Genomic DNA, 15021 nt, shown 5'->3' with positions numbered 1-15021 from the left:
TGGTTGCTCGTGTATTAAAAAAATAAATCTGGTAAATATTAGAAACTTACTAATGTTCATTTGAATATGTTCCTTTAAAATTAACAGCTGCAATGATTGTAACTGGTAATACTGGAAGAACTGTTGAACAATAATATATATTAACAAAAATGAGCGAAAATAGTCTACAGGAGTCGTTCTATTTCACAATTTTTTGTTTGGGTTTTTATTTATGTCACAAAAATGTATCAGTACGATAACAACAATACAGAGCAAGTATGTATATATACTTATACATTTTGCCATTGATTATCGATAGTCTTGAGATCGTATGAATATCACAAGGTTTAACATATGAGAGGGCGCTATTTAGATTGACGCGCTTATTGATATTGATACGAGTAGTTTTTAAAATCTACTTCTTTTCAAATTAATTCGTTTGTTTTTGGCGTTGCTGTTCAATTGTTAGTAAACTGAAACTATTTTTAGTTGAAAGGCTGGTTACATAACTATTACACTAAATTCGCATACATATGGTTGTAGTAAAATTAGTCACACCAGCATTAAGACACAACAAACAAATACAATTTTTGTTACGGTGAATAGAATTTTAAAGTAGGCGGAGGTACGCACTCTCGAAGTGCCGTTCTAGTTATTGTTAGTAATAGTTTCTATGATTTTAAGATAACGATAATTTATTCGGCAAAAGCTATGACACGCCGATTGGTTTAAATTGAAAATTATTCACTTCATGGATTAGGTAAGCGTAAGAAGATAACAACCCAGCTAAAATTATGTGTGTTCAAATGATTGGCTAATCCTTCGTTCGTCTAAGATCGGGACGATTTTTTTCACACAACTTTACCATGATTTGCATTTTATCAGAAATTATCGATTTCACATTCACGATTTAAAGTTTTGGAAATGTCTTTATATTTCTCTAATTTTCAAGTTCAGTATAGCCTAGATAAGTATAAACATTATAAATGTAAGTACATTTATTTTCTCATAAATATTTGAATAAGAGACTTACCCCAGCCAAGTACGGCTGACTTCAACATGAAAGAACGTGTTTCCTCGTAAAATATCACAACAAACTTCAGATACATATTAACAGCTTCAACAAGCATCCAGAAAAGTGTTGTGAGAACAAAGTAATGTAGAAGAATGGCTACCACGATGCAGCAATTGGGACACGACGTTAAGCCAATACCGATCACAAATGTAGTGTAGAGTAACAGCAAAGAAAAACACAAGTTAACTAGTATACGCTGAGGGCGCTTTCCACGTAGGTTCCTAAAAAATAATTGATTAGATAAATTCAATAATACTAATTAGGCCATCATATGGGTTGAAACGTCCACAAAAAAAAAGAAAAAACAACTGGAATCAATATATGATAGAATAGAAATATTTATGCTTTTTGTAATTTTTATAAATTATTATAAGTTCATTAAAGATAATACTGAAAGTACCATTTTTATATTTTAAAAAAAAATTAAGGCTTTTTAACTTAAGCACTTTTCTAGAGAAAACAAAAAAATTCCAGCCCTGGATCGGACATGCAAATATTTATAACATTTTGGATAATGAATGTTCTCCCTTTTTTAGAATGTATACATCTTACCTGAAACAAGTAAAAGTAATAATGGTGAAAATCAAGCAAGCGATAGATACGCTACAACCGATGATGCTGATGAATGAAAGAACATCATATTCACCAGTTTGTCCATGGTAATCCTGCCAAAAAAAGGGTAAAAACTCTGTTGACGTAAGCGTAATACAAGAAATTTGACACGATGAATCATCATCTATCGAGTAGTGATTGGTTGCGGAACTCGTAACAGTCCTATGATCTTATGCCTGGCTGCGACAAATACCAACAGTACTGTATTATGCACATATTTTACGCGGCGCGTGGTGTCTGGTGTTCTCGCTGCCACAGATAAACCATTTGATCTCCGGCACTAAGCATCCTTTTATTTAGATTGCCTTGATTGAATTTTGGTGTTTCAACAAAACAGTAACCGTTGCTTTCACTCTTCAGTCAACTATATTCTTAGAGAAAAGCATTGTCAATAATATTTACTTAAGTCCATGTTTACTTCTTCTTACAGTAGTCATAGCGCCCATTATAATTTATCTGTTTAAGCCATTTAAAAAGAGTAAGATCGTGTAATATTTATGATTTAGAATAACCAGTAATGCTGACCGGATATCTTATTTGATTGTGAATTTCTTATATTATCCAATTCATTCTAATTAAAAGCAACAACAAATAATTACAAACCAATATGACAGCGAAGTTTGTTAAATGATCGCAGAAGCAGACGATACGACCGTCTGATGTTTTATTGAAGTAGCAGCCTTCGTTTGACCAATCACCTTGCCCGTTTTCTAACTCAAAGTCCCAGAAAACACATTCAGGGTTACCAGATACATGTTCCTGTGATATACGAAAGAAACATTTACAATTTGAGAAATTAATTTAATGTACTTGTCATGTATTTCGAACACAATAAACATTACGGAAAATTTAGAAAGCAGTGTACTTGTATCGTAAAGTATTTCGTACCATAATGTATTTCGTACATAAATAAAAAATACGGACAGTTTTGGTTTTACACAATTTAAAAAAAGTAATAATAATAAATTAACTTACCACTACCGGTAAAAATGCGGCTCTGATTGGCTCATTCAAACCCTCGACTGTGACATTTTCAACAGTAGCAGAAATGACACGACTTCCAACTGCCCTTTGTTTATTGAATATCAGACGATTCGAAGCAAATAACTTGGATGTCTGGTACACAATAAAGCTAACCTGTATCTGTTTTGGTCCGGTTTGATCTAGACTTAAATCAACAATTTCCGGCGGCAAAGCAATTGATGTTTCTATCATATCCATTAGAAAATCATCAACTTCTTCAAAAGTTTCGATATTCTCTTTTTGAAGACTGGTAGCATTGCCAGGCTGAAGTGAAGCAAATCCGATACCATTTGAAAGTGTCTCACGGCTATAATGTGTGGTCTGCACAGCAACATTTTTTTCAACGTCTTTAAAGTCTGAGAGAGATCCAAGCTGAGTTTCTAGAGACTTCACGATACTGGAAGCCGCGCTCATAGTGTTATTGTCTGCAGTGAAAACGTCATAATCAGCATATTGTATGTTACTCACAACGTTCACTGTAAAGTTAGTAATCTGAAAACATAAAATACTTACACATTATTAATTGTGTAATGTATTAAAAAGTATTTAAAATCGTCATCATCATTGTAACAATTAAGTTTCCTTGACTCATTTTCTGCTCCGATTCCTGTGAAATCCTATCGATTTCATAATCTGCTCGAAAAATGCATTTAAACAATTCCCTTACCATTTTATTACCTCCTCCAACTCCAGTTATTCCTTTTAGAATCAAGGCAACATCCTCAATGTTAACTTTGCTGTCCAAATTTTCTTCACTCGTAAGGATTGATAGATACATGCCAACCTTTTCAGCATTTTCTTCAGTTATTTTTACCTGAAAGATGAAATTATTTTTAGTCCTCTTGTTCATGATTAATTTTCACCTGGATCCATTTTTTGTTAACAATTCAACATAGGCATAGGCCTAATAATGTAAAAAAAAATGTAAAAATCAATTGTATATAATATTGTATCTATTTTTGTATGAATGTTAACTATCTATTAAACTTGTAATATTGTATGCGTTTTAATTTGTTTGTTAAAAACGTTTTCAGCCTTTAAAAAGTGCTGCTGTTTGTATGTTTTTATAAATAAATAAATAAATACTGGTATATTGGTCAAATGAATCGTGATAGTCAAATAAATCGTGATGGTCAGACGAATCGTGATAATCAGATGAACATTGTTCGTCAGATTAATCGTGATGGCCAAATGAATCGTGACGATGAAATGAATCGTGACGATGAGATGAATCGTGATGGTCAAATGAATATTGATCGTTTTTTTAAGATTGATGACATGTCATTTAATGAGCCTGTGACAGCTGTTCATCAGCATCTCACAACATTTACACCAGCATCTGAAGATGAGATCCGCAACATTCTGATGAAATCACCAACAAAATCATGCAGGTTAGATCCAGTTCCTACTTCTATACTGAAGAAGTGTATAGACGCAGTCGTTCCAATAATAACGGAAATCATTAACCATTCTCTTAATACCGGCATAGTGCCAGATGAACTGAAAATTGCTCACGTTCGTCCTTTAATAAAAAAAGCAAAACTTGGATCATAACACGCTGAAAAATTATCGCCTGGTGTCGAATCTTCCTTTTCTTGGAAAGACTCTGGAGCGTGTAGTGACATCACGCATTACTCCATATCTTCAAAAGCATAATTTAAATGAGAATTACCAGTCGGCATATCGTGCATGTCATAGCACGGAGAGTTCCCTTTTAAAGGTACAGAATGATTTGTTACAAGGAATGAATGATGGGAAAATAACGCTATTGGTGTTGTTGGATTTGTCAGCAGCGTTTGATACTGTTGATCACCAAAGACTGATAACCCGTCTGAGAAATCGCATTGGCATTAATGGTGTTGCTCTTAACTGGTTCCAGTCATATCTTACAGGAAGACGTCAGCTAGTCTGTATCAATGATGCATTCTCAGATGAAGCTTGCCTGGAATATGGTGTACCACAGGGGTCAGTAATTGGGCCTGGCCAGTTTTCCATTTATACGCTTCCCCTTGGTGACATTATTCGCAAACACAGTCTACATTTCCATTTCTATGCAGATGATACACAGATTTATGTGTCAGTAAATCCAGTGCAAAGGGATGTTGCTGCAGCAATCAGTAAGATGGAAGCCTGTATAGAAGATGTTCGCAATTGGATGACAACAAATTACCTAAAGTTGAATGATGGAAAGACAGAGTTTATTATCGTCGGGTCTAAATGTAACATCTCCAAAATCAACATCACACATATCAGAATCGGAAACTCTAACATCGCTCCCTCATCGGTGGTCCGGAATCTGGGAATCATGCTGGATAGTAATCTCACTATGGAAGCACAAATAACAACGGTATCCAAAGCAGCATGCATATCGATTAGGAACCTTGGTCGTATTCGCGGTAATCTTAACAAGAAAACAGCTGAATTGATTGTACACTCATTTGTCACTTCTAAAATTGACATTGGTAATGCCTTGTTGTTTGGCATACCAAAATCTCAAATACAACGTTTGCAGCGCTTGCAAAATATGGCAGCTAGAATTGTAACTTATACAAAATCAAACGCTCACATAACTCCTGTTCTGATGGATTTGCATTGGTTGCCTGTTCAACAACGTATTAAGTACAAACTTGCGTTGTTTGTATTTAAGATCCTAAATGACAGTGCTCCTGCTTATTTATCTGACCTTGTGGATCGTTACGAATCATCCCGCAGAGGCCTACGATCATTGTCACAAAACCTTCTTCAAGAGCGTAGAGCGAAAAATCAATGGGGTCAGAGATCTTTTTACGTTGCGGCCGCAAGTGTATGGAACAGCTTACCAGCAACAGTTAAATGCTCAACTAGTCTAAACAGTTTCAAGACCAACCTAAAGACGTCGCTATTCGCTGATGTTCTCGCACGTTGTTAATGCACAAAGTGCCATGAGCGCCACATGGGTGGAGGATACCGGCGCTATATAAGTTTTCATTTATTATTATATAAATCGTGATGGCCAAATGAATCGTGATGGTCAGATGAATCGTGATCAGATGAATCGTGATAGTCAATGAATATTGATGGTCAGATGATTCGCGTTTCTCAGATGAATCGTGATGTTCAGAAGATTCGTGATGGTCAGATGAATCGTGATGGTCAGATTAGTATTGATCGTCAGATGAATTGAGATAGCCAAATGAATATCTATCGTCATATAAATCGTGATGGTCAAATTAATTGGGATGGTCAGATAAATCGTATCGTGATGGTCAGATGAATCGTGATGGTCATATGAATCGTGATGGTCAGATGAATCGTGATGGTCAAATAAATATTGATCGTCAGATGAAACTTTATGGTGGAATTAATCCTGATTATCAAAATATATTGTTACATCAAAATAATCAATCCATTGAAACTAGTCACAAAGGAATTCATCTACCCAACATTGTTCTTGAAAACATATTGAGCGATTAATGTGCACAATTTAAGACTAATAAAATTCTAACCTAAAGTTACTTGATTATGTAACTTTATGATAGAGATATTTAGAACTTTACCTTTGCCAGATTACTGATGGAATTGCTTGCGCATGTTTCAACCGTTATTTCTTCCCAGGCGCCTCCACTACACATGCGCAGTGCCAGTGGACCTGTAAATTTAACATATTATCCTTGCTGATTAATTATTTACAATTTTTATACGACCAAAATAAATGCTTTCAATCTCATTCAACCCCTATAAACACAGAAGAAATAAATTAAAAAGCACCACTCTATAAAATAAAAAAAATTATAAGACATATAATTGTATGAGATTTTCAAAATAATCACTGATGTTGGCAGTACCAATGTTTTTTTAATGATTTTGACGCCATATACTATAGAAAATAATCATATACTATCACTTAATAATATTGTTTATATCTAAACTTACTGTTATCAAAGCTACACAACTCTAGAGAATGAGCCAACAATACCGATGGTGATGCTTCAAATGTATACGTAACACCATTTAATAATACAACATCATGTGAACATGTGTCTATAAAACAACATAAAACGATTGTTAAAACAATATATATAAAAACATGTTTCATTATTTTGAAGTTTAAAATACAGTATCGCATTGATGTTTTAGAAGGGGATTATTCGGAGACTAGTTGGAGAATAGTCAGGAAAAAACCGAAAAAATATTCTGATGAGCCGGAGATTAGTGGAAAAATAGTTTCTCAAAGAATAGGCGGAGAATAGTCGGAGATTAGTTGTAAAATAGCCGAAGAATAGTCAGGAAACAAGGCCATATAGATGGCTGCAGTCCGTGCTCAAATTTTCGTTAGTGTTTACCGACCAACCGACCGACATAGTGAGCTGTAGAGTTACGTTGCACGCGACTAAATATCGGAGATTTTTTGAATTTTGAATTTCTTTATTTAGTAATCAAGGTTAAAAAACAATAAAAACAATGCAAAAAAAGTAGAAAAAACAATTGCACAGAAACACAGGCCTTGATTACAAGGAATGCCAAGAAAAGTTAAAAACTTATTTCCACTTGGGTCCTAAAAACAAGGAACTGATAAAGAACATACAAATTACATCAAAAGAATCCTTAAAAAATAGCATAAAAATACAAAAGTTTAAAAATAACAGTTTATCTAACACTTATCAAAAATGTAATCCTAAGTTACAGTTTTAAGAAAGATTTATAATAAGAGATATATACAAAAATTGATTTATTGCACTAAAGTAACAAAATTACAATTGATTTTTACCCTTATTATATTTATATTATTTATTCTTAATTTACAGATTACAGAAAATTATTGATTTACTACATTATGCTAAAACCTTTTTATAATTTATTGCACATGAGAATTAAATATTGAGGAGATGCTTTTTTAGTGACAATTTAAAATTTTCTAATGAAATATTACTTTTTACATATAATGGTATAGCGTTCCAGGCTTTTATTGAGTTGTAATAAAAAGTTTTTTGTTCGCAGCCCTTAATTATTGGAATCCTAAAATTTAAATTTGTGGCACTACGTGTCCTTCTAGAGTGGTAATCAACAATACGAACAAAGTTACTATTTAGATACATTGGGGCAGAATTATTAAAAATTTTATATACATTGCATAAACATTTGAACTTAACTCTTTCTGGGACGTTCAGATATCCAATTGATTTCAGCTCAGATTGACCAACCTGAGATCTCGAATCTGATTGAGTAATAAATCTGAATATTTTGTTTTGAGTAGTCTGAAGCCTGAGTTTGTGAACCTGAGAAGAGTCATTATACCATGCTGGGGAAGCATAGTAAAAAAGAGGCTGAATTAGAGCTGAAGAGAGAAGTTTCCTACTACCAAAATCAAGATATTTGGATTGTCTGTACATAAATTTTAAACTGCTATTTGCACTAGTTATTACTGAATTGGCAATCAGATTCCCAGAAGCCTGTTGGTCAATCTGGACACCTAAATACCTTACCAACTCTGTTGATTTGATATCACATTCAAGGGCATTGAGTTGGAATGAGACATTTTTTAATCGACGTTTCGTTCCCAACAGAATGCATTCAGTTTTACCTGGATGAATTGTAAGTCGATTATCAATAAGCCAATCATTACAAAGATTTAACGAAGCACTAAGTACAGCCGAAATAGATTAGTCGGAGTAAAGCCGGAGATAAGTCGAATAGAAGTTGGAAATTTATCGGAGAATAGTCGGAGATTAGTCCGAGGACTAGTCGAAGCATTGTCGGAGAATAGTCGGGGAAAACTGGATATTATTCAGAGAATAGTCAAACATTAGTAGAAGAATAATCGAAGACTAGTCAAAGAATAGTCAGAAATTAGTCGGATATTAGTAGTCAATCAAATCAATTGAATTGAACACATTAAAAACTATTACACTAATAATATAAAATACTAATAATGCCATACAAATTCACTATTCATTTAAAACGGCAAAATATACTCTGTGGAATCAATCCCATGTTAGAATTTGTATTATTGTAAAGTACTATGCATTACCTGAAAATTTTAAGAAAATGGCCATAAAATCTGCAATACCCGCATCATCTATGCATAAAGAAAAGATTTTTTTATTTCAATTGAAAGATGCATATAACCCATTCTCAACCCTCAAGCCGGTTTTCAATTTGCGAATCGAACATTCCTGAGTTATGATTGATTGCGCATGTTTTCTATTGTTATAGAAGCTTAACATTATTTTTGTCGGGAACGACTACCGCGGCGGCAATGGGCTATGTATATGTCTTTCAAGATTAGAAAGTGCGCATGCACAGTTTACATAATTCATTATTTTACCGGTCCTTCGTATCTTATATTTGATGGTATATGCAATTAATACTAGAAATTTCAAAGTGCAAGTTATTTATGCGAGCAGATACTAATAACGTAGTTTCGATGATGCATGGCCATCCTGAAAACAAACCGAATGTCAATATTGGAACGCTTCTCTCCCATAGACTATGCAGTGCACAATCGTCGCCTGCAATAATTTATTTCACGCTCAGAGCGAAAGCCGTAAACTTTGCCTAGGTCGTCTTAGGCCAACGATTTGTAGACAAACCATGACCTTTGGGACCTGACAAACAATTAAACGTAACGGGAGGTAAAATTGATGTCCAGGCGGCTTTCTTTTTTTTTTTGGCACATCTTGGTAACGAGGGCTTTATCGTAGACAATTACACACAACTTACTAGAATGCCAGAATACACCTTTTGGTACGGGTGAATACAACATCAAAGGGTAATCAGGTTGTTTCCTTTCCCACTCACAATGTCCATATCGTGATACAACAACGGTCCATCCAAAATCAGTTTCGCATTTGAAGTATTCTTTGTTAGAAAAGAAATGTCGTCTTACTGTGTCTGAATCTCTGAAACAAAAGCGGCAACGATTGATTTTTACAATGTTTTGTGTTTTTTTTCTTCTTCTTCATCTTTAATAGGCCTACCACATTTTCATTTTCAAAAATATTGTGAATAATCATTATCTTTATGCCATTAATTAACATCCAACACTTTCGAAGATCTCGATATGTTTAAATCATTGATGAACTGACGAGTAAATCATCTGTTTCCAGTCGACGTTTAGTTTTTCAAATAGTTAAAACCGCGGGAATAAGTATATTGAAACATTGGTCGGTATGGGGCGCCATAAGCAGCAAATATGTATGTGTGTTAAACACAAGTGTGTAGAGCTGTAAATTACATACAAATCCAAAAGCAAAATACTGAAAAAAAAGACAATGCTGTGGGTATCAGTGGCTGGATCGCAATGGAGATACCAAAAGAAAGCGATAAGTTAAATCAAAACGATAAAGTAAAACAGCCAGAAAAGTTAGCAGAGGTTTCGGGCAACACTAGACCTTCATCAGTGCAAGTGAAGATCTTGGACAAGATACACTTTTGCTACTTATGGTGCCCCATATGTTGGTGCATCTTTACTGTTCTGTACATCCCAAATAATAATAATAATAATAATAATAGTAGTAGTATTGGTTGTGGCATAGGCATAGTGCATTGCAATTTAACGTAACTGAATGTCGACTGGAAAACAGGCTTTAGAGTAAATATTCGCGGTCCGGCTTGATAATTATCATCATACGGTGGCCTGTAAGTGTCACGGCAAATTAAGAATAAAACAACACGGCAAATTAAGAATAACTAGATGGTACGCTCGCTTCGCTCGCGTACCATCTAGGTCGTGCCCACAGATGGTTCTCGAATACACAGTAATTTCAGCGTAAAAAAATGCTTTTTTTAATGTACGTACTGCAGGACGATAACAGTTATTATTGTTTACAGAAACGAATAAATAGACACGATGATTTATGTATTAAACTGAAATTAGCACACTGGGAATTACTTCCGAAAGAGAAACTTGTCACAAAATGAGTCCAAATTTGTTATTTGGACTCATTTAAATTTTATGTTTTGTGTGTAACATTAGTTTTGAGGGATGGGGAAGAGGATATGGGTACAAAGAAGAACAATGTTTTAATATATTATTTATCTACTCAGTAACGAAATATGTTTTTCACTTTGATAGGCCTATAAATAATATACCACTTTTATTTAATACTTTGTTAAAACTGTCACTGTTATAGTCCATTGAAATAGCATGTACATGTAACGATACACGTACCACTACAACGTTTATATTCTTTGTAATTATTAATTAATACAAACGTTGAGAAGCAACTGTCAGTAGTACAGTTTATTTGTATACTGTACGTTTTATATAACAGTAGGGCCTACTCACAGGCCTATAAATAATATACCACTTGATACAGTAACACATTTGCGACTTAATACTTTGTTAAAACTGTCACTGTCATAGTCGATTGAAATAGCATAGTACATGTAACGATACACGTACCACTACAACGTTTATATTCTTTGTAATTATTAATTAATACAAACGTTGAGAAGAAACTGTCAGTACTACAGTTTATTTGTATATTGTACGTTCTATATAACAGTAGGGCCTACACTCACAGTAATACGTTTATTTGTACATGATTGTGTTATACATCTAACAGTACCCACACTCACATTAAATTCAATGGCGACCACAAATGTTAATACGTATTTACAGTAATGTCCAAATATTGCAATACTTATCTATATATAGGTTTTAGGTTAATTCCCCAAGGGCCAATAATTTACCTACAGCTGGTGGTACTTGTGTTAAAGCAAAGAGTTATTATTGGAATGTTCCATTCATCGGAAATCAATACATTTGTATAAATGTATATTAAATCTATCAAAATAGTATGTTTTTAAGAAAATAGGTCTGTCTTCAACATTATGATGTTGTACTCGAGCTGTTCAACCGGTTTTCATCCATTAAAAATAATTATCGTAGGAGGAGATAGGAAAATGCGAAGCATCCTCCTATTATTGTATGCGAGTATTTTTCAAGATAGACATGCATTGGACAGTGTATACCACGATCGGAAAACACCCCTATTTGGGGCAAATCGTTGAACCTAAATTCGTTTTAATCGTCAATAACTAATTATCGAACTCCATTTAATTAGTAAACAGGGTTACATCAGGTGGTTAAAATCAGTAACGAAAGTACGAACCAACTTTATATACCATCGAGTAAACATTCTAGAAGTAAGGCGCGATTTACCGAATGTTGCCTTTACGTATCTAGTTAACAAAAACACCACGGCCAAAATGTAACACCACGGGAAATTAAAAATGAAATACAACGGCCAAGTACAGAATTCCACGACGGAAGTTAACCCTTTGAACTCTTGGAATCTTCGATTTTTTTACAACGGGTAAGCATGCCATGTTCTTTAAAATAGTTATGATCCTAGCTAACTCTGTTATGGTAGCAGGTACAGAAAATATAGTACAATGTTATAATATTAATCTTCACTGTAAAATTTGTTAAATTCTTTTAAATTTATTATAATTATTGTAATATTAAAACATTGTAGGAGCCTACCTTGTTGTATAGGGCCTAGACCTAGAAAGTTCAAGAAGAGTTCAACAAACACGTAACTGCTGCAGTGCTAGGTATAGGTTGCGCTACGCCACATGTATGATCATAAATAAATTAATATAAAGAACATCATCAATGCAAAACTAATTACTTAGGCCTACCTCGGAGAAAATTCAAAGGGTTTCCCTTCCACCGCGGTAACTCACTTCCGTCGTGGCATGTTGTACTTTGCCGTGGTTTTTAGTCGCGTGGAAGCGACTCTATAGTTCACTAAGTCGGTCGGTCTGTCTGTCTGTCTGTCGGTCTGTCTGTCTGTCTGTCGGTCCGGTATCACTATGCGTTTTATCGCTTTATGACCTTATCTTGATATCAGTTTAATCTAGCTAAGTAAATTTTTCACAGAATATTCCTTATGGCCAGGAATCGATGTGGTTATGTTTTCACGGTGCGCAATAAAAAATTACGCGGTCTACGCACGATTTAACGAAATCACGTTTGTAATCATATCTTAACAACCATGAATCACAATTAAATAAAATTTGGTACTCATAAATTTCAGGGCATAAATCATCATATGGCAATACAATTACGTGCGTAGCGCATGTAACGCATGCGTACGCGCGCTTAAAATTTTCAAAATTTATTTTCGATGAAATAAGAGTACGTTTCAGGCAATTTTAAGCGTTTACAAAATTGCCATGAGTGCGCAGATTTTTGCGCGCGCACTGCGCGTTAAATGTTATTGCGCACACTTTTTGCCCGATTTCTGTTTTCTTGAATTACTTTTCAACTCGAAATTACATTATACGAGCACGTCAAATGTGACAGGCTACGCACGTGTAAATTAAAAAAATATAAATGTTTTTAAACATTTCAACATTTTTAAACATGTTCAGTAATTTCGGTCAGTATAGTTCACTATGCCGGTCGGTCCGTCTGTCTGTCGGTCTGTCTGTCTGTCGGTCTGTTTGTCTGTCGGTCCGGTATCACTATGCATTGTAGCACGCGACTTAATGGCTGTTGGCCTTGTTAATTTCTAATTTGCCGTGCTGTTTTAATTTTAAAATGCCGTGGCTTTTTTTAAATTGCCATGGGTTTTTTTTTTGTAAATTTCCGTGACACTTAAAAGGCCACCGTACCATCATCATCATCGTTATTTAGTCTCGGCTTTAACGTTTTGAATGTCGACTGCAAAACATGTTGACTTGATTAGATAAAAATAATTAACAATAATTGTATAATCTCTTGGGTCCCAGCGTTACAAAATTCAGGAAATTATCTTGGTATGCGATACTACCGTTACAATGTCATTAAATAAACAAACGTCGATAAAATTAATTAGGATCAAAATAGTGCAACAGGAAAACATTTTAATTATTGTTAGTGGGGAGAGTGTACTATGATAGTCAATTTTCCCCTTAACTGTGAATACAAATTAATACCAAAGTACTATTACAAAATTAATGCTATCATATAATTGTTAAATAATTCATATTATTATATTTAGACATAGCATCATGGGACTTTCTGCACATTATGCACAAGTGTCCAATTTCATTCATCACTGTCAATCAAGGGAAACTGAATTTTTTTCAAATGTCATGAAATTTCTAATCTTACAAAGCTTTGCTTCTGAGATTCCCCCTTTCCATTTTTTCTCTTTGTTTTATGTTTCTTTATGTATGTATAATAATGATGGAATGCATAGAAAGAAAAAAAGAAGAAACAAAGGACAAAAAGAAAAAAAAAGAAATGAAAAAAAAGAAACAAAGGACAAAAAGAAAAAAAAAAGAAATGAAAAAGAAGAAACAAAGGACAAAAAGAAAAGAAAAAAGAAATGAAAAAGAAGAAAGAAAGGACAAAAAGAAAAAAAAGAAATGAAAAAGAAGAAACAAAGAACAAAAAGAAAAAAAAAAGAAATGAAAAAGAAGAAACAAAGGACAAAAAGAAAAAAAAATGAAAAAGAAGAAACAAAGGACAAAAAGAAAAAAAATGAAAAAGAAGAAACAAAGGACAAAAAGAAAAAAAAGAAATGAAAAAGAAGAAACAAAGTACAAAAAAAAAAAAATAAATAAAAAAGAAAAAAAAAGTGAGAACAAATAGGGAATGGGAAAAAGTGAAAACAAGTGGAAACAATTAAAACGATTCCGAACATGTAAGAGTTTCATTAGATTTTAATTAAGATATAAAAATAACTTGAATCCTTTTTCTTTCGAAAACATTTTCTTCAAAATATTTATAATTATGAATATTTTCTCGTTCTATTTGTTTGGTATTTGAGAACTTTGCAATTTACAAGATATTATGTTCTTTAGTGTTTTGGAACCATAGTGCATATTGGTTTTAAGTATTCAACTAAAATATATACAGTTCAACAATATTGTTCAAGAATCAATCAGTAAAAGTAGCAAAATATTTCATCACAACTTCTCAGAAAATGTAATTATTTGGCTGTTATTATTTTATCGTTTTTAATTAGCTCTTTACTTATTTTGTTCGTAATAAAAATTAAACGAAGGAGACTAAAATGGTATGGACACATAATTAGATTACCGGATGATACCCCAATCAAACAAACAATGAAAGAAACTAACAGGAAAGTAAAACGACCCGTAGGAAGACCAAGAAATAACTGGATGAATCAAATAAAAAAAGACTTACAAGGACTAGTAGACACTAACACAATAACAAACCATCCTGTCATAAACAGAAAAAATGGAAACAAATTGTGGAAAGCGTAATGTCGGAAGACGGAAAACGTTAGCAACAACAACAATTATTTTGTTTGTATCTTCGCACCGTCGAGATCAAGTCATTGATACCTACTGATTTTTTCAATATGTTGCCTTTAGATTTGTATATTATA

The 15021-nt window shown here is 33.6% G+C and overlaps 1 protein-coding gene across 1 annotated transcript in view; it reads right to left on the bottom strand.

Moving 5' to 3' along the window:
• LOC140058267 (adhesion G-protein coupled receptor G6-like) overlaps positions 1–15021 on the bottom strand; it is a 41255-nt gene that overhangs the window by 881 nt on the left and 25353 nt on the right. The window contains exons 12-13 of the mRNA XM_072103831.1: positions 1013–1275; positions 51–120 (exon numbers count right to left, since the gene is read on the bottom strand). Of these exons, the coding sequence (XP_071959932.1) occupies positions 51–120; positions 1013–1275 (333 nt within the window). The remainder of the gene's footprint in view (positions 1–50; positions 121–1012; positions 1276–15021) is intronic.

This window comes from Antedon mediterranea, chromosome 9 (genome assembly GCF_964355755.1).
Source record: "Antedon mediterranea chromosome 9, ecAntMedi1.1, whole genome shotgun sequence".
NCBI lineage: Eukaryota > Metazoa > Echinodermata > Crinoidea > Comatulida > Antedonidae > Antedon > Antedon mediterranea.
This window is presented reverse-complemented; position numbering and strand designations above follow the sequence as displayed.